General features: G+C 43.6%; 1 protein-coding gene and 1 pseudogene across 1 annotated transcript; one reads left to right on the forward strand and one right to left on the reverse strand.

Moving 5' to 3' along the window:
- Nucleotides 1-104: 104 nt before the first annotated feature.
- On the reverse strand, nt 105-26,737 carry PPM1G (protein phosphatase, Mg2+/Mn2+ dependent 1G). Its single transcript, XM_075535741.1, has 10 exons — nt 26,436-26,737; nt 5,540-5,609; nt 4,965-5,050; nt 4,324-4,456; nt 3,248-3,663; nt 2,589-2,726; nt 2,027-2,261; nt 1,543-1,672; nt 1,010-1,112; nt 105-711 (listed from the first exon to the last, which is right to left on the reverse strand). The coding sequence occupies exons 1-10, from the start codon at nt 26,553-26,555 to the stop codon at nt 508-510; spliced, it is 1,635 nt and encodes a 544-aa protein (XP_075391856.1). The 5' UTR covers nt 26,556-26,737; the 3' UTR covers nt 105-507.
- Nucleotides 26,554-26,860, forward strand: part of LOC142431025 (ADP/ATP translocase 2 pseudogene) — a 31,074-nt pseudogene continuing 30,767 nt past the window's right edge.

The following is a 26,860-nucleotide window of genomic DNA, read 5'->3' on the forward strand; positions in this document are numbered from 1 at the left end:
ACGCTCGCTAGCACGCACGCACCCTCCGCGGGTCTCCAGGGACCGGGATCGCTGCCCTGGGACAGGACACGGCAGTAGAGAACAAAAGGACACCACGGGCAAGATGAGGTTTTGGCCTTTAGTCTGAAAAAGTGTTGATTGAAAGTGTACAACAGAGAGTGGGTGCAAGCGGCTGGGGGGCACGGAGCCGCCAATAAAAAAGAATGTCCTTAAATAAAGTGTTCACAGAGTAAAAACCAGAACCACCAGTCCTTCCCTCCAATACACAGCACAGGCACAGAACCGGTGATGAGCCCAAAGGAGCCCCGAGGCGCCGGGGGGCGATGGCAGAGGCCCCCAGGATGCTGTGTGGAGGGAGCGCCCTCTTTGGAATGGGCTGAGTAAAGCCACCCAGCTCCCCCTGCACACCTCATACCCACTGCTAAGGCTAAAGGAAAAAGACAAAACTCAGTCTCAGGTCCGGAGGGCTCAGAAAACAGTCTAGGTGGGCAGGAGCACGGATGACTGCTAGTCCCGCTTGGCCTTCTTGGTATCCATGCTGCCATTTTCCTCGGCCTCCTCGGAGGGGAGCACCTCCTCCAGTTTCCGCTTGCCACTCTCTGGCTGGAGCTCAGGTGTGCTTCGTGGCTTGAAGCAGATGATGATGCAGGTCATGTTGTCACACCCTGTACCATCCCCAGATGTGTCAGGCGCCAGGCACTGATCCAGCAGCTGTAAAGCGACAGGGAGCTCAGCCATGGGGTTTGAACCTACTCCCTTAAGAGCACTGCCACGACAGGGTCAGGGGAGCCGAGGGAGAGGCCTGTTATCATCAACTGCCCGCTTGCTAATCCATGAAGTTGTAAGAGTGAGTCATGGAGAAATGGGGAAGGTAGAAATTTGGGGGGGGGGGGGGGGGGTCAGGGTTTGGCATGTCCAGTGATTGATGGCTCTGGTCACTTGCAGCCTAAAAAAGAAGTCTTTGATGGTCCCTACCAGATTGCTCCCACACCCACACCCAGGGACTCACCTCCTCCACAATGGATGACAGTAACCGAAGCTCTCCATTCTCGTCACGCTGGCTCATCTTTGAGTGAATAAAGTCTACAACTTCCTGACTGCTCATCACATTCCTGAGGTCAAAAACAACCGTCAGACTCTCCTTTCGTTCCACTTGGGCAGAGTAAGAGTGTAGACAGAGGTGATGGCACAGACCAATGCCACTCCTCGGCTGTGTCTTGGGCCCAGGGTCATCAAAAGGGCTACACTGGCTCCTGAGTCATTAAACTTCAGAACCATCAAGTCCATTCTGACTCATAAGTGACCCCATCCCCTGTAGGTTACTGAGGCTGTAAATCTTTATGGAAGCAGAAAGCCTCACCTTTCTTCCACGGAGCAACTGGTGGGTTTTGAATTGCTCACCTATGACCAGGAGCTCAAAGCATTACCTTATGCCACCAGGGCTCCTCTAGAGCCAGTAGAGAGTGGTAAGGCCAAAGCTGCACAGAGCTGTGGAAGTAATGCTGCAGAAAGGGAGTGACAGGGTGCTCCCCAGGTGCTCACCAAATGCCATCGCAGGCTATGACCATGAACTCGTGGTCATCAGTGAGAGTCAGCACCTTGATGTCAGGTAGGGCTGAAATCATCTGTTCCTCAGGTGGCAGGTTCTTGTTTCTCTTGTAGAAATGGTCACCTGAAGTTAAAGGAATGGTTGGTTTGACTGGAGCAATTTGGGCCCTTAAAGCAGGCCAAGCCGTGCCATCCTTGTCCCTTCTGAATTGAGTTCTGGGTTTTCTAGTCTGAGTCCTATCATTAGGTTGCTAGACCTTAAGTAAATCATTAACCGCTCTTTTTGATCCCCAAAGTACTCGGGATAACGATGCTTCTTTTAGCCTATTTTACAGAGATGTTTAAGGACAAGGCTGTAGGCATGACAGTCCTTTGAAAAGTGCAAGGGCTATGTACATTAATTACAGTGTCCTACAACATAGCCAAGAACAGAGAGTAAAAGCCCTAGAAGTCTTTCCCACAGTTTCTTGGTCCTTACCAATGGCTCTGGAGAGGTTGAGGCCCCCGTTGACTCTTCCATCCATGGTGACTTTGCCACCAGCATTCTTGATGCGTGCTAGCTCCACTTCGTCCTCTGGCTTGTGGTCATAAGACATGTCTAAAGCTTTGCCAGCCTCAGACACCACACAGCGAGAGTCTCCAGCATTGGCTACAATCAACTGCTTCCCCCGTATCAGAGCCACTACGGCTGTTGTGCCACTGTCAGAGCCAGGCTTAAGAGGAAAAAAAGAGAGCATGCTGGTTGCTCATGGTCAGCAGTCCCTCACTGGTATCCCTCTGACCATTCATTCACCTGTGCTTCCTCCTCTCACTGGGACCTCCAGGAAAGCAGGAGGAAGAGCCCAGATAGGAGCTTTCCAGAGGAAAGAGAAGAGAATTCTACCCCAAAAACTCACCACTTAGTTCACTCTGCAGAATAAACCCATCTATGACCATGACTCAAGTACTAAGATATCAAGGGGACCCCTGAACCATGATCACAGAGGATTCACACTTGCCGTTTGGTTTTTCCAGACTTACTGTTCCCCTTCCCCACACACCTCCTCTTTGCCCTCCATCCCAGGCACCATCATCTCCTCCTCTTCATCATCATCCTCTTCTGCCTCCTCCGTGTCGTCTTCATCATCTTCATTCTCTGCCTCTTCACTGCTATAGCCATCCTCTTCCTCACTGCATTCCTGCCAGATGGAGGATGCCAGGTTGCTGAGACTGGGATGACCCCCTGGTCCCCTTGCCCCAATTCATACCCAGAACCAAAGGTCATGATTAAAACAAGTCCTCAAAATAGTGAAAGATGCAACTACATGAACGTGATGGGGGAATTTGGAGGGCGGCAAGAGGAAAAGCTTAGGATGGGTCTGACACCCTGAACTAGGTTCAACGGTCAAGAGCAGGAAGGCCCAGGTAAAGCTGCCAGCCCAAAGCCCCTCACAAATAGCTTCTTGTTCTCCATTAGACAGACAGATTCTGAAAGGCCAGAGCTAGGTCTATGGTTACAGTAGCAATACAAGAAGAGATAAAATGGCTCATGGTACCTGTGATGACAGAAATAATAATTTAAAGATAAGTCTAATGTTTAGAATACAGTTGATCTTAGAGGATATCAAAACAGAAAGTAAAGGGGGAGGGGAATCAGGACCGTAACCAAATGGGTCCTCTATGCAACTTCAGTTTCTTGCCTGCTCCCACAGGCCCTTACCTCACTGTCTTCCTCCTCCTCCTCTGCCTCATCTGACTCATCCTCACTGTCCTCAAAGAACTTGGACTTAGCAACTCGAGGCAACTTGTCAGAGGCTGAAGAGCAGGAGGGCCCAGCCTCACCAGTGGGAGTGGCAGGTTCACCAGCTTGGCCTGCCTCAGTCCCACGTTCCGAGTTGGAGGAAAGGCCAGTGTGGGCTTTAGGTGTGGGGCCATTTTCCTCTGTAGGAGCTTCCCTAGATGGGTCCTCAGGTCCTGTCTCCCCATTGAGGCCCTGGGACACTGGTTCCTCATCTGTCCCAGCTCCGGCTTTGCTGTGGGGAGAGCCCTTGTGACAATTCTGCCCGTAGCGCGTCAGCAGCTCTTCAATAGTCATAGTAGCCTCTTCATGCAGCAGTGCAGCCTCCTCGTTGTCCACTACAGAGAAGAGGCTAAATCAGAGCCCCGTGCCAAAGTCCTCATGGGATCACACCCCCCTCGACTTTTACAACCCTGATAGCCTGAATTCCAACGGTCCCACAACCTCCCACCTCTCTCTCATCTTGCAAGTCTCTGAAGAATGCCTCTGCTTCCTTCTGCTCAAGTACCAGCTACCTCCAAATTCCCTGTGGTCTGTGTTCATTCTCCAAACGAACAAGTTACTATAGTTCTACTTTCAAGTCCCATTCCTCAGTGGAGAAATTGGAAACTATTTTAGCTAAGGACACAGGAAGCCTATAATGTTAGCCTAAGCCTACGACTCAAGCCTAATGACTGGGTGCTGGAGCTAAAGACTGCTCCAGTTTTGAGGGGCGGGGGTGAGGGGTGTCCCACAAATATTAGAGGAATCAGGATTATCTCCATCACACTGACAAAGTATATTAAAACATTTACAAATATAACAGTATGCACTTAAAAAAGGTTAATTCTCTCCCTTCTTTTCATAACCACAAGTAGTAGAAGAGAACACAACAGAGTTTTTAATATGAGGACCCCTGGTCCCTACAAAGCTATCTTCTCTTAGTATTGAAATATAAACTGTATAAAGAATGGTCCTCAATAATGCTGACTTCATGTCAATAAGGTTACACCACTTACCATCGTCTTCATCTGCCACTTTTTGTTTGTCCTCCTCGTCCTCAGTGGGTCGCCCTGCAATCTGTGCCAGCTCCTTAATAACGTCCTCAGTGGTCAGTTTGGCATCAATAGCCAAGAAGGCATCTTCCAAAGCCTGAATATAATAAGCAAAACCGTATGAGTGCAGAAAAACGGTAACCACAGGTGCAAAATGAATTGCCTATATTCAATCTTAGGCACCAGAATGAGATATAAATTAGTGTGTCAGCCATATTAGAAATCACTCAGATAAATGAAACTGTTCACAAACCTGGGCCTAATAAAGCAGCTCTAAAGTGGCCCAAGAGGGAGTAACCTTGGTCTAGGCACCAAATTCTTTTAAGAGACGCTGTAGGAAAAGCTAGGGAGGGGCAAAAAGAAAAGAAAAGCCATGGGTTAAAGAAAGAAGGGACAGTGCACAGAGCCAGAAAGGAGCCCTGGTGTTGCAGTGGGGGGCCCAGCAGTCACTCTGCAGGAGAAAGATGCGGCTGGCTGCTTTTGTCCAGAGCAGGCCTTGGAAACTACACGGGGAAGTTCTAGTCTGTCCTATAAGGTCTCTATGAGTTGGCAACGGCTTGACAACAGGTAATGGATCAGAGAATGAATGGTGTGGGAAAACAGACCTTCTGTAGCTTGCCTTCCTTATAGGCCTTCTGGTCTTTAATGATTTCAGGAAGATATTTGGCACAGTACAAGGCAACTTCCTCTCCTAGAAAAAAGGTAAGGTCACTCACTACATACAGACAATGACATAATATTGAAATAGATACTTTATACTCCAAAGTGAACACTGAGTTAAGAGATGGATTTGTTAGCATACATGAAAACTCCTTTGAAGGACAATGTTTGTGAAGTATGAACCAGAAAATAAGATTTTACCAGCACCCCTCTCGGGACTATATTAACAGATCTCTCATCTTTTCTCACTTTTATTATTTAGCTTGGGGGCAGGGGGGTGGGGAGGGCTCGGTAGGAAGAGGCTTCTTAGATTAAAACCTGGTCTGTTAGGATCAAAAACCAAAACATTATGCTATTGGGAAGAAAGGATGGTAAAATAGGAAAATAAATAAATAAATCTGCCACTACGCAAGAGCTTCTAAAGACTAGAACCTTGGGAAGTGGAAGGTAGAAAGAATGAAAGGCCTGTTTTTGCCCCGTAAGGTCTTAAAATGTTAAAAACATGATCTGCTAATGTTACCTCCATGTCCATCGTAAACAGAAAACATAGCTGTCTCGTTGTCCAGTTCAGGAATACAGTTGTGAGCATCCTAAAAAAGAGAAGAATCAGCATTTCTTAAGATCAAAGGATACTCTTCCTAGCGTACCTCAGGATCACACACACACACACACACACACACACACACACACACACACACACTCTCTCTCTCTCGCCAACCCTTCACACACACACACACACACACACACACTCTCTCTCTCTCTCTCTCTCTCTCTCTCTCTCTCTCTCTCTCTCTCTCTCATTCGCCAACCCTTCTGAGGCTAGTTTGCTTAGTCTAGAAAAAAATGGGGCTTTTTGTTCGTTTGGTTTTGGGTTTTTTTTGAGGGGTGGGGTTGAAGATGAGGGGAAAGGAGTTATAAGGAAGAGGGAGAGAAAAACCAGGCTATCTAGCACCCTCAGCCCAAGCTGGTTGTTGGGCCTCTAGGCCTGAACCTTTTGGATTTGTAGAGCTATGGAGAGAGTCAGAATAAAGGAACTTTATGGTCTCTTCCAGACCAATTCCAGACATTAACGAAGAAAGTTTTAGGCAAGAAAGCAAAGCAGACTCAAGCCTTAGGAAAATAACTTTCCAGGCAACGAAAGTAGCAGAATTCTTCAGATCTCTCAAGCCCTGCTTTTAGAAGCCTCTATTCCTCAATGTCTCGTCAATGATCCTTTTTAGTCAGGTAACCCTAGTGTCCTGTGCCCTGTCCTTTCCACCCTCCCATGTGAGGAAATGAGAACGCCACGCGAACAGGCTAAAGAGGTAGCAACTTGGAGATCCGCATCCTGGTGCTTTTATAAATTGCAACCTCTGTAAGAGGCAGACTGCTGAGGACCTGGCTGTCTTTGTATTCCTTGATTCCCACTGCCAACTCCAGACCCAACCTTTTAGTCATGGTTCTGTCTTTTAAGTCTGAGGCCACCTTTCCCACTCTCCTCTGCATCGATTCTGTCCCTCAGACCTCGGTATAAAGTCTGCCACAGCTCATCCTGCCTCAACACTGCCGACCCTCCTTGGGGGACTCTGTACAAGCCAAACAAAATGCACAGACATTGTCAGCTATTTGCTCTAATTATCCTTGTTTAGATTAATTTCAATGGGCATTCTCCTCCCTCTTCCAGGCAATTTAAATATTCTTAATCACATTATCAGTAAGAAAAAGTAGAGTGGTCCCCTGCCATCTCTGAAATCACATTCTGTCTTACAGGAGTCTAGCTAACACAACTGGTGACCGTGAGGCAGGGAAGGGCTAGTCTTCTATTTCCCTCGGAGTGTCTTGAGGAGAGTGTGCCCCAGAAGCTCAGAAGCTACAAGGATGACCCTTGAGTCTCTGTTGAAACGCACTGGGAACTTTGTGAGCCTCACCTCCAGGGCTTTAAAAGCACCACAGGCAAACCAAGGCCAACTCTTCCTCCTCCCAACACCCTTTCCACCAAAGTAAGCCAGGCCTTTTCTCACTGGGCACCTCAACACCTTTCTCTCCTATGTTAGGATCTACTGCTCTAGCATCAACCACCAGGAGTCCTCAAATTTTAAGGTACCCAAGAATTCATCCATCCAATATAATATTTGAATGCCCTTTATCTGCCAGGATGTGTCTGCGTGCTTGGGATACATGAGTGAATAAAGCAAAGACTTGAACCTTGTAAAAAGCTTATTCTAATGAAGGATACAATCAATGAAAAAAGACAGCAAATAGTAAATCATTTAGAATGTTAGAAGAAAGTAAGTACTATGGAAAACAGAAAAAGGTGAAACAAGGCAAGGTGAACTGGGCTGGATTACAGAAAAGTACAAGTGAATCAGCTTCCTAAAGCAATCAATACAGTACAGCATTCTTTTCTTCTTTAATTTTAGTAAATCATTTTATTCGGGGCTCTTACAACAATCCATACAGCAATTGTATGAAGCACATTTGTACTTACATTGCCCTTACCATTTCCAAAGCATTTCCTACTTGAGCCCTTGGTATCAGCTCTGCATTTTTCCCCTCCCTGTGCCAAACCCCCACCCTTGAAAATGTATTATTTTAATTTTCATATTTTACACATCCACTGTCTCCATAACCATTTCTATTGTTCACTCCCATGTATGGGGGGGGGGAGCTGGGGGTTGTACGTCCATCATTGCAATTAGTTCCCTTTCTTTCCCCACCTTTCCTCTACCCTCATGGTATCACTACTCTCATTATTAGTCCTGTGGAGTTTATCTGTCCTGGATTCTGTGTGCCCAGAGTTCTTATCTGTACCAGCATACATGCTCTGGTCTAGCCAGATTTGGGGTCATGATAGAGTGGGGAAGAAGTCTTAAAGAATTAGAGGAATGTTGTGTGTTTCATCTGTGCTATACTGCACCCTGGATGGCTTGTCCCTTCCTTGTGACCCTTCTGTGAGGGGATATCTAATTGTCTAAAGATGGGCTTTGGGTCTCCATTAAGACCCCCCTCATTTGCATTGAAATGGTTGCTTGTTTTGGATCTTCTGGTGCCTGATACCTGATCTCATGACACCTCGTGATCACACAGGATGGTGTGCTTCTTCCAGGTGGGCTTTCCTGCTTCCCTACTAGATGGTCCCTTGTTTAACTTCAAGCCTTTAAGACACTATATCTTCTAATAACTGGGCACCATCAGTTTTCTTCACATTAGCTTGTTCACCCATTTGTCTTCAGCGATCTTTGTCGGAAATGTGAGCATCACAGAATGCCAGGTTATTAGAACAGTGTTCTTGTGTTGAAGGAGGACTTGAGTAGAGGACCAATGTCCATCTGCTACCTTAATATTTAACCTATAAATATATGTAGGTAGACCTATAGCCCTATTGTTACATATCATATTTACAAATGTACATACCAATGTTTATACTTCTATAACGTCTTTTGCCTCCTAGTTCTTTACTCCTGTCCCACTATCATGTTCGACCTTTATTCGGCTCTCTGTACTTTCACTTAATCTCAACCCACCAGGCACTCTATGTCCTCATCACCATCAATTTTAGAACTCTTGTTCCCTTATCCCTGGGTCCTCTTTTCTTAAAAGAGGGTGGGGTGGGGGAGGGAAGCTTGTTAAGAAAACAAAGTGCGGCTTCTTGGAAGATGGTACCCATGTGGAATCACCCGCTAAGTTCTGACATCAAGTTTCGACACTCACATACCTGCGTTTCATGGTGTATTTCCTTGTAAAAATGGTCACCAATATACTGATCCTTCTTTTTCATTTTAACAGAAACAGTAGCAAGTCCAATGTGTTCTTTTGTACTCTATATGAATCACCTCAAATTTGCCATTCTGAAATAAATCTCAATGTATTTTCTCTCAAAAATAGGGAAAGCAACATGCAGGGGGTGGACAGGGGATAAAAATAAAGCAAAGGCAGAATGAGGTATACAGTAAACTACAGTGTGTGTATGTGTGTGTGTGTGTTGTGATGGGAATAGAAACCATTAAGAACAGATATTTGTCTTTTCACACTGTGATGCCACAAGGACACAGAGGAAATCCATAAAGTAGTTAACTAGTAGGACATGTCAGGTATACACATGGATGGGTGTGAGACTGGACCGTGGGAATGCATGGCTTTTTCAAAGCCAAGTTAAATGTTTTTCAAAGATTATGTATTACTAAACTTACTCCATTTTTTTGGTAGAGAGGGAGAAGTGGCTTGGCACAGCCTTGGGCTGATAATGGTGATCCCATCTCCTTTCCCTTGTCCGTTCCTGCCAAATGGAATATGAGGATTAACTGGCCTTGCTCTCAGCTACAGTTCGACTAGTTCACAGATGTAGCACCTTGCTTGAACCCAAACTCTCTATACATTCCAACTGACAGGAAATACAGAGAGTAGTGTTTTCATGGAGGAACATTTGGTAATTTCAAATGTGCATGACCTTTGATCTAGTAATCTATCTAAAGTTTATTTTGTGGAAGCTATTAGACTAGAAACAATGTGCTCATTACATATATACTGTATATACTTGTGTATATAAACTGAGTTTTCTGGCACATTTTTAATGCAGTTTTTGTGGTAAAAATTAGGTGCCTCGGCTGCTATTCAGGTAGGCTTATACTCAAGTACATAAGGGATATATAATTTTATAATAAAAAATTATAAACACCTACTTTCCATAAATTAGATAAATTTCAAACAGTACATCTCTTCAGTGGCATATATGTAGCTGTTCAATAGGATAAATGCATTGCTTTAAAAAGGCATTTATTATGAATTGTTGTAAGAGTTATAAAAGCCCCCAAAAATGATTTATTAAAAAAAGAACGCATTCATAATATATTAATAAAAAGGAGTCTTGGAGATCATGTCAAAGAACAGTGAAAATTAAGATTTGAGTATTATTTTATTTTATTTTCATACATTAGTGATCATACGTAGTAACAACTCTATGAACTAGCCTTGTTTTGCCATATAGTGTATTATCTCAGGCCAGCTACCTCGTAGTGGCTCAAATTTTATGCTCTGGTTACCACCTGAGTTGCATGTCCCCAAATGTGAGCTGGAATCTTACCCCCTGTGCCTGTTGAAAACAGGGGTTTTTTGGATAATGTAACTCGGACCATGCACATCCAAGACGGTGGGCTCTAAATCTAATCTACCATCTGAGTGACACACAGAGCAGATTAGACAGAGATATGCAAGCCAAAAAAGGCTAACGAGAGACGCTGCTTTGGACATTAAGCTATCAGAACTGTGAGAAAATGTTCTTTAAAATGTGCCCCGCCTTGCCCTAACTTGTGGTATTTCTGTTACAGTAGCACTAGGAAAGGAGCGCTGGTGACGTAGGAAGTTACACCTTGGGCTGCTGACCACAAGGTCGCTAGTTTGAAACCACCAGCCACTCTGCAAGAGAAAGACAAGAATTGTTACTGCCATAAAGATTTCCAGCCTGGGAAAAGAAAGCACATGTTCTGTGAATGATGAGGGCAACAAGTGTACAAATGTGCTTGACACATGGATGGATGGATGGATGGATGGATGGATGGATGGATGGATGGATTGTGAGAAGAGTTGTACGATCCGCCGATAAAATGGTTTAAAAAACAACAAGAACAAAAGCAAAAAAAAAAAAAAAAGATTTCCAGGCTGGGTAAACCAGAGGGGCAATTCTACTCAGTACAATAGGAAGCGATGTGTCAGAATTGACTCAATGGCAGTGAGTCTGGCTTTTGAACACTAGAAAATGAAGACATATCAATAATGAGAGGCTGAGTGTGTGTGTGATGATCTACAATATCACAGGGCTATTCTAAGAATGAGGCAAAACTTATAAAAACACTTTGCAAATTCGAATTTGCTAAACAGGGAGCCTTATAAAAGTTAGTGGGGAAAAAAGTGAAAACAAAAAAGTTGGTGGAAAAATTCCATTCTCTCTCAATTCCAGTTTTCCATGAACTTTCTGATGAACACCTACCAGGTCAGTGATTCAAACCCACCAGCCACTCTGCAAAAGAAAGATGAAGCAGTTGTGCTCTGTACTATAAGGTCACTATGAATCGGAGTAAATTTGATAGCAGTGGGTTTGTATTTTTGGTTTTCTTTCTCTGTCCCCTTCTGAACCAGAACCAAGTAGTTCAATATGGTCTCTTAGCAATTAGAAAACGTCACATTTCACTCAGTGTAACTCCATCAAATGGCTTTTTTCACTCCTGAATCAGAATCATTAAGCTTAGTTATCAATAAGTCATGAAACTACATTGATGCAATTACTACTTCTAGTCAGCAGTTCCCCTCCCCCTATATTTTGTAGTAACTCCTAAATACATTAACCACAGTCACAACCTCAACCTTCTCTCAGCAGATGAATTCACTTTTTAGATCAAATTTATCTTAAATTTACCTCATCTTCCCTTTCAACTTTAAAAAGTTCTCAAAACCTCTTTCATTTTTACCTCTCTCCCCAGGTGAACATTTCCTCTCACACGCCTAACCTCCAACTCCTCTCTCAAACTTCAGAGTAGGCAACCTCCTTAACGGCAAGGCCATTTTACAGGCTGCATTCCTGTGCACCACTGTATAGAACTATATAATACAGACGCTGTCAAAGAGTTCTTGAAACTCCTTTTGTAAAGATTCATCGGCTCAGAAACCCTAAGGAGCTGTTCTGCTCTGTCCTATAGGGTCACTATGAGTCAGGGTCAACTTGACGGCAGTGGGTTTTCTTACTCTCTGCCATGTTTGTTCTGAGCCATAACCAAGTAGTTCAATAGGGTCACTTAGCAACCTAGAAAAACTCATGTCACCTGCATAACTCCATCAACTGATTCCTTCACTCCTGAATCAGGGCTGAAGACTATGTCAGATTCCTTGAAACTCCTCTTGGGTTCTGTGAAAAACTGTAGTTCTATACCCCCAACTGTCTACTGAAGGCGAGTAAGAACTGCATGCACCTGTTCAAAGGTAAGCCCTTTCCCCCATATCAAACTTAACACCTGTAAGCAGGAATTCAGGCTCAAAACAAAGCAACCAAATAACCCATAAGTTTCCCCTACTGGTCCTTATTTCTGTCAATAGACTATTTCACTCTCTCAGGCAACACCTCATGCCAGTCATTCTTCACTTCTCAACCATCAGTCAGTTCTGTTGACTCGCCCTTCCTAGCCCTCCATCACCTTGCTCCTGGATCACTATACTGGGTTACTGAATAGAAATTAATTCCTCTCTCATCACTAGTCTCTGCTTCCTATAATCTAATCTACACAGTGCTGTCACATTAATCTTTCTAATGGAATGTTTCATTACTTGAACTTTCCATCAGTTCTTACTGAATACAGGCTAATTCCAAACCACATTAACAGGGAATTAATTTAAGGCACTCAGTCATCATTCCTCCCCACCTCTACAACCATCTCCTCTCAGAGCATTCCCCAAGAAACTGACTTCCCCACCTTCACAAAGGTAAAGTGAATAGCTGTCTCAAAACCTTTCTCATATCCCTCCTTTGAATACTTCTTTCTCTTACTTCCCTCCGCCCCATTTATGTGTTACAGATTTCCTTAGGTTCCTGCTAAAGCAGCAGTTCTCAACCTGGGGGCCATGACGCCTTTGGTGGGTCAAATGACCCTTTTCACAGGGGTCCTAGAAACCAAGACACTGCTCACATGCAAATACGCCCACGTATGGGATTCACCACAACATGAGGCATTATTAAAGGTTTGCGGCATTAGGATGGTTGAGAACCACTATGCTAAAGACTAATAAACACTGTATTCAACTGTTCAGCTGTATATACAAATTCATACAGGTAAGCAAATCTCTTTTGTACCCAGAGAACTGCCTGTATTTTATGGCCATTCCTTAATGGCCATACAGTATTTAATGCCTATAGAGGCCCGGAATGTGTGTCCTTGTGGTGCCATAAGATAAGCAATGGTCTGTTTGCTAACTGCAAGGCTAATGGGTTCAAAACCACCAGCTGCTACTCAGGAAAAAGATGAGGCGATCTGCTGCTGTAAAGATGTACAGTCTGAGGAAGCACCGTATAGACTCGTGTAGAAGCCGAGTTTTCCAGTACATTTTAAATGCAGTTTCTGTGGTAAAATTAGGTGCCTTGGCTGATATTCGGGTCAGCTTTTTAAAAAAATCATTTTATTGGGGGCTCGTACAACTCTCATCACAATCCATACATCCATCCATTTTATCAAGCACATTTGTACATTTGTTGCCATCATCATTCTCAAAACATTTGCCTTCTGTTTGAGCCCTGGGTATCAGCTCCTCATTCCCGCCCTACCCTGCTCCCCACTCAGGTCAGTTTATACTCGAGTATATATATTGCTATGAATGAGAATCGACTGGACAGCAGTTTAGTTTTTTGTTGTTTTTTTTTAATCCCACTGTAACTGACATTTAACATATGCTATATTGTATTGTTATACAACATTCCACTGGGGAGGAAGGAGAAGTGCTCCTAGCTCCAAATTAAGGTTGCAAAGCACATTGAAAGCAAAGCACATATTACTTCTCTTTACAGCTCTGGGGCCTACCATTGATGGACAAGGACTTCTGTTTGTTTATAATGGTAAGTTCCCAGATGCTTTCTCAGACAGCTACTTAAAGGAAACCTCCCCCTCCTCCATTTCCTAAACACAGAGACACACTAACCCTGAGCTGGTCTGGAGGGGTGACCCATAGAACAACACACATCAGCTGAGTCCTGGCTCATGAGAACCACCTTGATAATAAAATAAACCTTCGTGAGGTATTTTTTTAAGATGAGTTTTTAAAAATTATTACAATATTATCTTACAATAGGGTCATAATGAATCAGAATTGACTCAATAGCAATAAATATGTTGCTCCTTAGAAGTGAGGAGGGCTCCCCTCAAGTGCTTTGGATACGTTACCAGGTCCCTGGAAAGGGGCATCATGCTTGGTAGAGTAGAGGTTCAGGGAGGAATAGGAAGACCTCAATGAGTGGCTACAATGGCTCAAAGTTAACAATTGTGAGGATGGTGCAGGGCCAGGCAGTGTTTCCTTCTACTGTACATTGGGTGGCTACAAGTCAGAGCCCACCTGGCAACACTTAACAGCAGTTGCACGGTCACAAGTGAGAATCACCTTCATGGGAACTACCACCAGTGTCTCACCATATACTGACAAAGGCACCCTCGGGCTGTAGTGGTTACAGACTGGTCTGCCAATCGAAAGGCTAGCAGTCTGAAACCACCAGCTGCTTCCCAAGAAAGATTAGGTTTTCTACTCCTGTAAAAACTCAATAGTCTCTAAAACCCACAGACAGGGTCACTATGAGTCAGAATAGATTTGATGGCAGTGTGCTGTTTGTGCCTTTGGGGGGTACGTACGTGTGAGGGGGTAGCTATATGTTTACAGATACAAATCAATGTGCTCACTAGTAACCAAAAATCGGTGGCTTGAGTCCACAGAAATACCTGGTCATCTTTTCCCCAAAAGTCAGCCATTGAAAACCCTAGAGGGCAGTGGTTCTCAACCTTCCTAATGCCATGATCCTCTAATACAGTTCCTCATGTTGTGGTGACCCCCAACCATAAAATTATTTTTGTTGCTACTTCATTACTGTCATTTTGCTAGTTATGAATCGGCGACCCCTGTGAAAGGGTCGTTTGACCCCCAAAGGGGTAGATACCCACAGGTTGCGAATCGCTACCTAATGAGCACAGTTCTACTCTAACACATGAAATTGCCATGAGTTTGGGGTTTTAAAAATAATTTTATTGGGGGCTCTTACAACTCTGATCACAACCCATACATACATACACACACATACATACATATATTGTGTCAAGCACATTTGTACTTAAGTTGCCTTCATCATGTTCAAAGCATTTTCTTTCCACTTGAGCCCTTGGTATCAGCTCATTTCCCTCCTCCCCCACCCTCCCTCCCTCATGAACCCTTGATAATTTATAAATTATTTTTTTCATGCCTTACACTGTCCGGATGTCTTCCTTCACCCACTTTTCTGTCCCACCAGGGAGGGGGTTTTATGTAGATCATTGATCGGTTGGTCCCCCCCCCCACTTTACCCTCCTGGTATCGCTGCTCTCATTATTGGTCCTGAGGGTTTTATCTGTCCAGGATGCCCTGTGTTTCCAGCTCTTATCTATCTGTACCCATTGTGCATGTTCTGGTGTAGCCAGATTTGAAAGGTAGAATTGAGGTCATAATAGTGTGGGGGGCGGGGAGGAAGCATTAAAGAGCTAGAGGACAGTTGGATGTTTCATGAGCCATGAGTTCTAACCCACTAGACAGCAACATTTTTGCCTTATGTGCTTATTTCTTCTCGAAGCAGCCCACAATGGCTTCAGGTCTTTCTCAGCTTAAAACTAATAGCTCAGAAACATCTGAATTTTTTTTTCTGAGTCTCACCATCTAGTGTACTGTCCACACAAGCTAAATTATTTCTGATCATTCACAAATATCGCATTACGCCTAACACTTGAGAGGATCATATTCTCAAGGATATTCCTGTAATTGGATTAATGTTTCATTTTCCAAGAGCTCAACATAATGTAGGAGCCTAATGAAGGACAGTGACTGAGGTAGTTAATTGTGCCAACCTGGCTGATAAACACATGTGGGGTTAATTGAGGGTGATAAATATGTGGGGTTAACTGAACACCTATGGAGTTCTCAGGTCTCTTGCTCTGTGATGGTCGACCAGGGTGCAGCTGCCTTAACCAGTTCCCTGCTTCAGCTGGCCAGTCTCACTCTCACTTCCTGCCAGACATCCCCAAGGAGAAGCCACATAGACCTACCCTGATGCAGCCCTGGGTGCTGGAGCAGCCGTGTGGAGGCCCCTGCCAATGCTGAGAGGCTTATACACCCACTGACTCAGCATTCCTCCTGCAGTCAGCATCATTGCGTGTGTTTAGTGAGATGGAGGACTTTGTGGATTGGTGGCGGGCATATGGGCTAATGTTGAACTTGTGGTCTTGGGTAGCACTGAGTTGGGATGTTTTCTTGATGCACACTTAACCTTTATATAAAACTCTCATACATGAATTTCTGTGGATTTGTTTCGCTAATGCACCCAGACTAACACAGTGATAATTTCATCTATATGTAATCATTAATAAAACTGCAAACAATACTGAACCTAAGACTGTTGTTAGGTGCCACTGAGTGAGTTCCAAACCATAACAACCCAATGTACAACAGAGCAAAACACTGTTCTAATGTTGGAGCCCATTGTTGCAGCCACTTTATCCATCTCCCTAGTCTAGGGCCTTCCTCTTTTTCACTGCCCCTCTACTGTACCAAGCATGATGTCTTTCTCCAGGGACTGGTCTTTTCTGATTACATGTCCAAAGTACATGAGATGAAGTCTTGTCATCTTTGCTTGTAAGAAGCATTCTTGGCTGTATTTCTTTCTAAGATAAAATTTGTTTGCTCTTTGGCAGTCCATGGTACCTTCAACATTCTTACTACGATTAATAACCATAAAGGGGCATACTGTTTACTTACATTTACTAAAAGTACCTATCATCCTTAGTTGTCTTACCTGTAAGCTCTACACACACAAAACATATACCCCAATCTCCCCAAAACATTGTTTTTAAAGGTCATTGTCTTTTGACCAATAGAACTCTCTTTCCCCTTAAAGGATGTGTGGAATATCTAGTAGTTTCACCATTATAATACATTCCTGGCCAAGACTGGCAGGCTGTACCTCTCACTGTATGTTTGCGTGGAAAAGGGTCATATTGAGAATGTACAGGCTCAGTGGCTCTTGTCACTTACTCTTAAGTCAATTCTGACTCATGTTGACCCTGTTTGTGCACATACTACTCCAGTGAGTTTTCAAGGCTGTGACCAACCTTTCAGAAGCAAATACATCTCCTAGTGTTTTTTCTGAAACTCTTGTAGAAGTGTTTTTAAGAGCCAACTTTTCAGTTAAAAGCTGAGCTATATAGCAGATTGAACTACTGACTATAATGGTGGTAGACTCACTAAAGAAAATTGAGCATTTTTCTTTCTATAGCAATGTAATATAATGCTGACTAGATTGCGGACTTGCTACATATTGATTTCAGAAGATTTTAGATTTAGAGTTTCTTAACTTAGACCAATCTTAAAAAAATTTTATTACAAATTTGAAGTTTTACAAAGCAAATTAGTTTTCCATTCAACAATTCATACACATTTGTTTCATGTCAGATTATAATCCCCACAATGTAACATCACTTACTCTCTCCGTTTCCTCCTCCTTTCTTAACCCTTCCTGCTTACCTCTTAATCCTTCCCTTCCCTCTTTTTTTTAAAACTCAAGATATTTTCATGTTGGGTTTGATAAGTGGTTTAAACTACTGAATACAAAATGATCTGAATGTAAACCCTTCACCTAATTTCACAATTTAAAAACTGTTATAAACAAGCATTTTATGTTTTGGGGCCCCAAAACATAACCTTTCTTAACCCTTCCTGAACTTTGTCCTTGGGAAAATGCTACTCTTTTGATCTCAAATGGTTGATTCTTTAAGGTAGATTATCTTATGTTAGATATATTTGCCTTTTAATCAATCTCTTTAAAGTATAAGTTCTGTCTTAAAAGGTGACCACAATCAAGTTAAAGGGACTATATAAGTAATTTTTTAAAACTTGCCACAAAGTACGGCCCCAGATAGGTTCACTGGTAAATTCCACCAATATCTGAAGAATATCAACCCTTCACAAACGTCACAAAAACAGGAGAGAACACTGATAGCTAAGAAACATTTGAGTTACTACCCCAGTGCCCAAACCAGTCAAATATGAGGAGGCTAAAAAAAGTTCATGGACAAATTCCATTTTTCCATAACTTTTTGAAGAACCATCATAGATCACAAGAAAATTACAAATTATATATATTTATTTTTAAGAGAAGCTTTTCATTGTGAATTAAGTAGAGGGACTTAACATTTCAGAGTATCATTTTTTTAATCAACAACTGCTCAAACCTTCGAAGAGCTTGTCCCATGGGGGCCCCCTCCCCACCCCCACCCCTTTCACCCTCCTTCTAAGATTTAGCTTCTCCTTCATCCAAGACAACAGCCAGCTATATATCACCTCTAGTCTAAGGCTTCCTTACCACCACCACCCCAGTCCTGGCAACCTTCAAAGTCTGTTTCTTTTGTTAAGAAAACCTTTGTCCTGGCCTGGCCTTTTCTTTTCTAACAGTGGTCTCATACTACAATATTTCCCCTTTGGTGACTGACTGTAACTTCACTCAGCATGTCCTCCAAATCCGTCCATGTCATGAGGTGTTTCAGTTTCACAAATAAATAATTCGCGTAAATACAGACACATAATCCTCAAGATAATGCCAAGCCAAATTCAGCAACATACAGAAATTATTATATGACCAAGTGGCATTTATTTCAAGAATGCAGTTGTTCTGGCATCCAAAACATTAATGAAATATACCATATCAATAGCCTAAAGGACAAAAAAAAAACCCACCCGTGATTATTTCTACAGATAAAGTTCATTTGACAAAATGCAACACATTCAAGATTAAAACACTCAATAACCCACAAACAATATTTCCTCAACCTGACAAGAGTGCATCCATAAAAATGCAAATAGCATCACACTTAATGGTGAAAGTGTGAATGTTTCCCCCCACAGGTAATAAAAATCCATCTCTATACAGATGACACACGCTCAGATATAGTAAATCTCAAGGAACCCACTAAAAAACTAACAAATGAGTTCAACAAGTTGCAGGGCACAAGATCAATATAGAGATAGCCAGTAGCAATAAAAATATTCAATTATGAAAGCAATTCCATTTACAGTAGCATCAAAATTTTTTTATTATAAAATTTGTATTCTGTACCTACAAAAGCATTGGGAGAATTGAAAATGTTTGAAGATGTACAACTGGAAGATTAAATACTATTAAGACAGCAAGGTTTTTTAGATTCAACAATCCGGGGTACCTTTTGTATAGAAATCAACCAGCTAACCCTAAGACTCCGTTGGAAAGTAGGGACCCCAGAGAAGCAACGGAGGGTGAGGACTCAGCAGTCAAGCAGTGTGATGCTGAAGGAGAGGCGCCTAGAGTAAGGAAACAGAATCGAGAGTCCAGAAACGAGTCTCAACATTGATGATCCATCGATTTTTGAAAATGGTGTCAAGATAATTCAATGGAGTAAAGAACTGACTTTCAACAAATAGTTCTAGACAAATGAATAGCCATGTGCAAAAAAAAAAAGTTGAACCCTTATCCATACACAAAAACTAACTCAAAATGAATCATGAATGTCAATGGAAACAACAGAAAATTATAAAACCTTTAGAGGACACATAAGAGCAAATAAGTTGTGATGTTTGGTTAGTTCAACTTTTCTTAGAAAAAACACAAGCAACAAAAAGTGTTCTTCAAACAACACCATCAAGAAAGTTCTGGAAAGGACAACTCATAAAATGGGGGGGGAGGGGGAAATATGCACCAATCATATTACCTCATAATGGACTTGTAGTGAGAATATATACAGAACTCTTATAACTCAACAAAAAAACAAAAAAGAATAGAAAACTAATCCAATTAAATAGGAGCAAAAATTCTATATAGACATTTCACTAAGATCTACAAGTGGTGAAGCAGCTCAAGAAAAGTTGTTCAATATTACTAGCCATCAGGGAAATGCAAATCAAAACCACAATTAGGTACTACTTCACAGCCAGTAGAACACGTATAAGAAAAAATGGTAAGTGTTATGGGGATGTGAAGAAACAAGAATCCTCATACATTGCTAGTGAAAATGTAAAATGGTAATAATCCCTTTAAGAAAATGTTTGGCAGTTTCTCAGAGGATTTACTACAGGAGCCAGGTGTATCTTCATCAAGCATCCCAGAGGAAAAGAAAACCTATGTCCACACAATTTGTACGTGACTGTTCATAGTATGATTCGCAACAGCTGAAATGTGGAAATCCAAATGTCCATTAACTTACGACTGGATAAACAGATCATGGTATATCTATACAAATGAATGTATCTTCTTTAAAAAAGAATAAAGTACTAAAAAAATAATGTACTGCTTCGTGCCACAGGGATACCCTTGAAAATATCATGCTTCACGAAAATGCTAAGCAATCCATAAATACAGAAAGATTAGTGGGTGCCAAGGGCTAAGAAAAAAAGTGGGGGTTATGGGAGCTAATTGCTAATGAGTATATAGAAAAAAACAAAAAACCCACTTCCATGAAGTAGTGACCCTAATAAGGCAGGGCAGAACTGCTCCTGTGAGTTAAGACAGTTACAAGAGTAGAAAGCCCACTCTTTCTCCCAAGAAGCAGCTGGTGGCTTCACACTGCTGACCTTGCAAATAATGACTGCTATGCTAGACTAGAGTCCTGGTGGCAGAGTGGGCTGCTAACCACAAAGTTAGCAGCTGGGAACTACCAAACCTCCACAGTAGAAAGCTAGAGGTCATCTCCTCTCACACAGTTACAGCCTAGGGAACTGCAGGGGCAGTCCTACTGTGTCATGTAAGTTACTATGTGTCACAATTGACGAAATGGTAGGTTTTTTGTTTGGGCTCAATGGTTGGGCTCATGAATATTCTAAAAACTGACCAAAATTTGCATTTTAGAGGGTGAATTTTATGGTATATAAATGTCTCCATTTTTAAAATAGAATGAAGTTATATGTGTGACATGAATGAACTTTGAAAATATTATGCTAAGAAACCAGTCACAAAGACATTTGATTCCATTGATATGAAATATCCAAAATAGGAAATTCAGCCAGAGAAAGTAGATTAGTGGTTGCCTAGGGCCAGGGGTGTAAGAGCCCTCAAGGGGTTGTGGATTATGTCTTGGGCTGCTAATTGCAAATACAGCAATTTGAAACCATCAACCCACCAGGGAGAAAGAAAGGGCACGGATGTAGTAGAGACCCAAAGTCCACCTGCAAGATAATTGGTCAGTCTCTCTCAGAAGGGCCACGCCCAATAAACAATAAATCTAGAGTGCAGTATGGCACTGATGAGCCACAAAATTGTCCGCTAATTCTTTAAGATTTCTTCCCCTTACTATGAAGGTCTTAGTGTTATACCTTGTTAATCATGTTAGATTTGCGTATGTACCTTTGTGTATTTAAGATGGCACTCTTCGTGGTAGTCAAGAGAGATGACCTCTCAGAGACACTGACAGGAGCAATGGTTCCCTGAGGGCATCGGTAGTGGGGAAAGGGGAGTGGATAGCACTGATGATTGTACAACCCCACCTGATGGTACTCAACAACACAATTGTATGTGAGTGGACATATTGGAATGTGTAAGATATGCCAATAAAAGTACTATATAAAACAAAACAAATTGCCCCATTGGGTTCTCTTGGCTACCAGGTCTTTCTCCCGAGTGTTAAAAGGGACTTCCAAATGCCCTTGATGTTGTTTTCTTGGGCTTCTCATTAGCCAGCAAAACCTCAAGAGCTTTTCCTTATGTATTTTTCTGGCATCCACCTAAAATCTACGTGCCTCTCAACTCTCTCCTCCCCCCATCTGATACCCACCACCCTCACCAGTAGTTCATACCTCAACCAGCTTGACGGTCTCTCCAACCCAGGCAAAGAAGGGAGGGGATATCAAATGTGCTATTTTAAATTACCCCTCTCCAAACACTCTGACTCCACAGGAAGAAGAGTTGGAAAGGAATACAGTGGCTTCAAAACCTTTTCTTTTCTTTTTTTTTTTTTAATTTTAACAATTTATTAGGGGCTCATACAATTCTTATCAGTTCATACATATACATACATCAATTGTATAAAGCACATCCATACATTCCCTGCCCCAATCATTCTCAAAGCATTTGCTCTCCACTTAAGCCCCTTGCATCAGGTCCTTTTTTTTTTCCCCTCCCTCCCCTTTCCCCCCTCCCTCATGTGCCCTTGGTAATTTATACCTCGTTATTTTGTCATATCTTGCCCTATCCGGAGTCTCCCTTTCCCCCTTCTCTGCTGTCCCTCTCCCAGGGAAGAGGTCAGATGTGGATCCTTGTAATCAGTTCCCCCTTTCCAACCCACTCACCCTCCACTCTCCCAGCATCGTCCCTCACACCCTTGGTCCTGAAGGTATCATCCACCCTGGATTCCCTGTGCCTCCAGCCCTCATATGTACCAGTGTACAGCCTCTGTCCTATCCAGGCCTGCAAGGTAGAATTCGGATCATTCAAAACCTTTTCCCATGAACTTTTTGAAGCCTCTTCATAAGCGTTTAGGTTGCCATTTGTGCCTCAAGAGAAGAGGTACAGTCCTACATTAAGGCTGAACCTATGCATCAGTCAGGGTTTAGAAACTCAAAAGATTCACTGGGGTCAGGCATCAAAGAACAAAAAAATCTTATCATTGTGAATGGGGGGGGGGAATGTGGAGTGGGGACCCAAAACCCATCTGTAGGCAACTGGACATCCCCTTACGGAAGGGGCGAGGGGACCAGATGAGCCAGTCAGAGTGCAGTGTAGCAACGATGAAACACAACTTTCCTCTAGTTCCTAAATGCCCCCTACCCACCATCATGATCCCAATTCTACCTTATGAATCAAGCTAGACCAGAGGGTGTACACTGGTACAGATAAGAACTGGAAACACAAGGAATCCAGAACAGATGATCCCTTCAGGACCAGTGGTAAAAGTGGGGATATTGGGAGGGTGGAGGAAGGGTAGGGTGGAAGGGGGAACCGATTACAAGGATCTACAAATAACCTCCTCCCTGGGGGTATAGACAACAGAAAAGTGGGTGAAGGGAGTGGGCAAGATACGACAAAATAACAATAATTTATAAATTATAAAGAGTTCATGAGGGAGAGGGAAGAAGGGAGAGGGAGAAAAATGAGCTGATACCAAGGGCTCAAGGAAAAAAATTTTAAAATTCACTGGGGTAATAATTTTAACAATTAAATTATCAGGACCAAGCAAATAAGATAAACAGATTATTAAGTAGATAAATTGTGCCTTAAGGTTAAGAGGAATAGTATACTTTCTGAAAAGATAAGATTTGTTCAAGAAATGAGAAGTCATGGCTATTTTCTTGCAAAGGTAAGGAAAACTATGCTATATTTTGAAGAGAAAACAAAACCAGAAGGAAAGGTATCATTTAAAACAGAACATGAAAAAATAAAACAGAACATGATCCCAAACAGTAATTCACACATTAAGTCATTCAAAAGAGGGCAAATTCATAAACAGCGTATTAGAAAGATCCATTTCAATACCATAAGTAGTTATTATCTCTCAGGAAGAAGACTAGGATCTAAGTAATATTCTGACACCTGGCTCTACCCACCCAACAGTCCCAGATAAAAAGTCATTTTCTAATTACCAGAGAAATGATAATTAACAGAAAATACTCTGCAAAGAAAAATCCAATCACTAGGCAAATAATTTGAAAAACTGAATATCCAAGTAACTCAATTGTGAGAAAACTAAAAAGAGAAATGCCAAATGGGGGTCGGGGGGAGAAAGAGGGGGAAGCCCCACAACACTACAGCAAGGGTTTTGGTGGGAAATGTTTTCACCAAGATGAGATACCTCAAATCTTTAAATGTTAACCGAAGATACCAAATGGGACCTCCAGAAACTATCTAACCTACTAAGGTTTTTCTTTTGAAGTTATATCCAAGTATTTCTAAAACAATGTTTAAAGGGGGGACACTAACTGTAAAAATTATGGCAGCATCAATCCTTGTCTAACTTCACAAGAGGAAGAAGAATCGATCAGTTACCAATAGCCCAAGGCTGAGTGCTATAAAGTAGATGCCAAGTATTATCTCCCCCTCCAAACTTATTACCTATTCTGACATTCGACTTCTCTTCTGTTCAGTAATTCTGTTCAGTGGACATAAAGAATTCAGACAATACTCATAACCATGGTTAATCAGGAGTTTTTCTTCTTTTGGAAGGGCAGTAGTAAGTTACAATATAGGATCAGGACAGCCTCTTCTCAGCCCCTTGGGTCTGCCTGCCTGCCTGGCATTTGCCTAGCTCTGGCAAGTTTTACAAAGCTCTTTAGCGCTACCTGACCAGTGAGGCACCCCACTCTGCTAACCTGAAGGTTCTCTTTTTTAACTACCTGAACTAGGAGCCCACTGTGAGGTCTTCTCTGGCCTTTTCAGTCTTGTGCCATCTCAGCTGCTGCTATTCGGTCTAGGAGGTTTTCAGCATAGGGACCCTGAGTCCAAAGGATGTGTTTTACTCTCCGGCCCCTCATTCTTGGTGATAGAGAGGTCTCTCTGCTCTGAGATGAGTTTGCTTTTAAGCCTAGCAGAAGACAACACTAACCTACGCATGGCAACAGGCTAACTGAAAGGCTGAAGGTTCAAACCCACCATCTATCTGCTCCACAGGAAAAAGATGAAGCTGCTCCTGTAAAGATTTAGTCTCACAAGGCCTGCTATGACTTGGAATCAACTCAAATAACAAGATGTTTGATTTGGGACCCTGTAAGGGGCTTTATACCTCGTCTGAATTATTAGCAGGCTGTTCACACCGCACCCAATGGGCCACAAAGCATCTTATGTGAAAAGTCCCACCCAATTATTTGGTGTGAGTTGCAAGATTATGGCTAAGAAGTCTTTATAAAAGTTATCTACACACTGGTACAGATAGGAACTGGAAACAGGAAATCCAGGGTGGATGATCCCTTCACGACCAGTGGGTGTGAGTGGTGATACAGGGAGAATGGAGGGAGGGTGGGGTGGTAAGGGGTAACCCGATGACAAGGATCTACATATAACCTCTTCCCTGCGGGAGGGACAGCAGAGGCATGGGTGAGGGGAGACGTCAGACGGTGCAAGATGTGACAAAATAATGATTTATAAATTACCAAGGGTTCCTGGGGGGGGGGGGGGAATGAGGAGCTGATGCCTAGGGCTGAAGCAGAGCGGATGTTTTGAGAATGATGAGGGCAATGAATGTGCAAGTGTGCTTTACACAATTGAAACATGTATGGATTGTGATAAGAGTTGTATGAGCCCCTAATAAAGTAATATAAAAAATAGTTACCTACACACGTTTTCCACTACACTACAATCATATGTAACAAGCAACCAACAAGCTCAATACTGTGCACTAGGAAGTACTTTTAAGCAATTGGATTCTACAAATTCTTCCTACCAAGGTACAGGTGCCATAACCCTCCTGGGCCCTCAATTTCTTAGCTCTAAAACATTAAGAGCAAAATTCTACGAGATGAATTGTAAGATACCTTTTTAATTTCTGAACCTCTATCCCTAATGATAGAATTATTAAAGTCTGTCATGGGCTTACAATTTGAGTCTAAGAACATGCGGTTTTAGCTTATACTGCCATTCCAGAGCTAACCACAGGGAGGAGTGAGGAGTTGGAGAAAATTCCCCAAGGAGCTAGTGTAAGTAAGTACTAACCGGTTACCTGAAGCTCACCTCCTAAGTGGTTAATCCCTCAATCCCAGGCAATTGGAGCATTTCCCTGGCCTCACTCCCCAGAGCTCACTACACTCCCCACACGGCCTACACGTGTCTCCTCTTTCCTACCAGTTTCCCAGATGATCTTCTTTGTAGTTCCACATTCATTTTGCCCAATACTACTTTTCATCCAGACTTTCCCCCTTTTATCCAGAGTGACGTTTTCTAGGATGTGACCAAAACTTTAAAAAATAAAGTAATCGCTGGAAAAAAATTCAAACAAATTCTACACTACAACAAGCATGGACAAATGGCAGTTACTGAGTAACCTTTTGGTGGTATCCTGAGGCCGTTAAGTAACCAATATAATAATTAAAAAAATTATAGCGATTAGCTGCTCAAGTTTCCCGAAGGGCGTGAAAGGCCCTGAGCAAGAGTCCCAACGAGCGACAACTCTTGGAGGGCAGGTTGAGACTCCCCACTAGCAGGCGACGTTCAGGGCCAGGCAAGTAAAGCCGAAGAACCTGAAACGAAAATCTTGGCCCGGGCTTTCCCTCGCTGTAACCTCACCACCCGAAGAGGCTGCTCCACAAAACGTGTAAAATCAATAACCGAGGGCCCTCACTCACATCGACTTGCCTCTCTTTCCCTAAATTAAATGAATAAACAGTCCCTTTCCAGCTTTATTCCCACACTAACCCTCACACCGTTTAGGAGCGCGAGGGTGGCCCAAGAGGATGGCGCGCAGGGGCAGGGTGAGCGCGGTCAGCGGGTGGAAGGCGCCTCTCCCACATGGCTGAGCCAAGACGGCCGGCGGGACACGGTCTCCAGGTGCCGGCAGCTCCCCTCAGCTCGGCCCTGAGCTCGCCGCCGTCCCCCCAAACAGCAGCGGCGGTCTCAAGCTCTCGATTCGGACCCTTCCCCGGGGAGAAGCCCCCACCCCCCGTTCTCTTCCTCCGTTGGGTTCCCGCCCTGTGGCGCCCAGGCCGCCGGCCCGGCCCGGCCCGGCCCGCCTCACCTCCATGGAAACGCGCCAGCCTTGCATGGCGGAGAAGCCGTAGGGCAGCGGCAGGCGAGGGGCGCCGATTCCGTCCCCGGAGCACTTCACCGTGTTGGGCTGGGAGAGGTAGGCACCCATGGCGGCAGCGAGCCGGAGGCCTCAGGGCCAGGCGATGGGGGCGCGACCCGTACCGGCGCCGGAACCGGAGCCCCGGCGGCGCGCGTGGCAGGAGCGGGTCGCGCGGCGCGGCCGACGCAAGGTGCCGGTGAAAGGCGCTAGGCCGGCCAGGAGGCGGTAACGGGACGGGAGCTGAGACGGAGCGGAAGCGGAAACGGCGCGACTCCGAGACCCCGCCCCGACGGCGCGGCGCGGCGCGGCCGGCGGTCATTTCCTTAGCAACTGGCCCCGCCCGCGGGGCAACGGCCCGCCCAACGGCCGCGGCC

Source organism: Tenrec ecaudatus, chromosome 17 (assembly GCF_050624435.1).
Source record: "Tenrec ecaudatus isolate mTenEca1 chromosome 17, mTenEca1.hap1, whole genome shotgun sequence".
Taxonomy (NCBI): domain Eukaryota; kingdom Metazoa; phylum Chordata; class Mammalia; order Afrosoricida; family Tenrecidae; genus Tenrec; species Tenrec ecaudatus.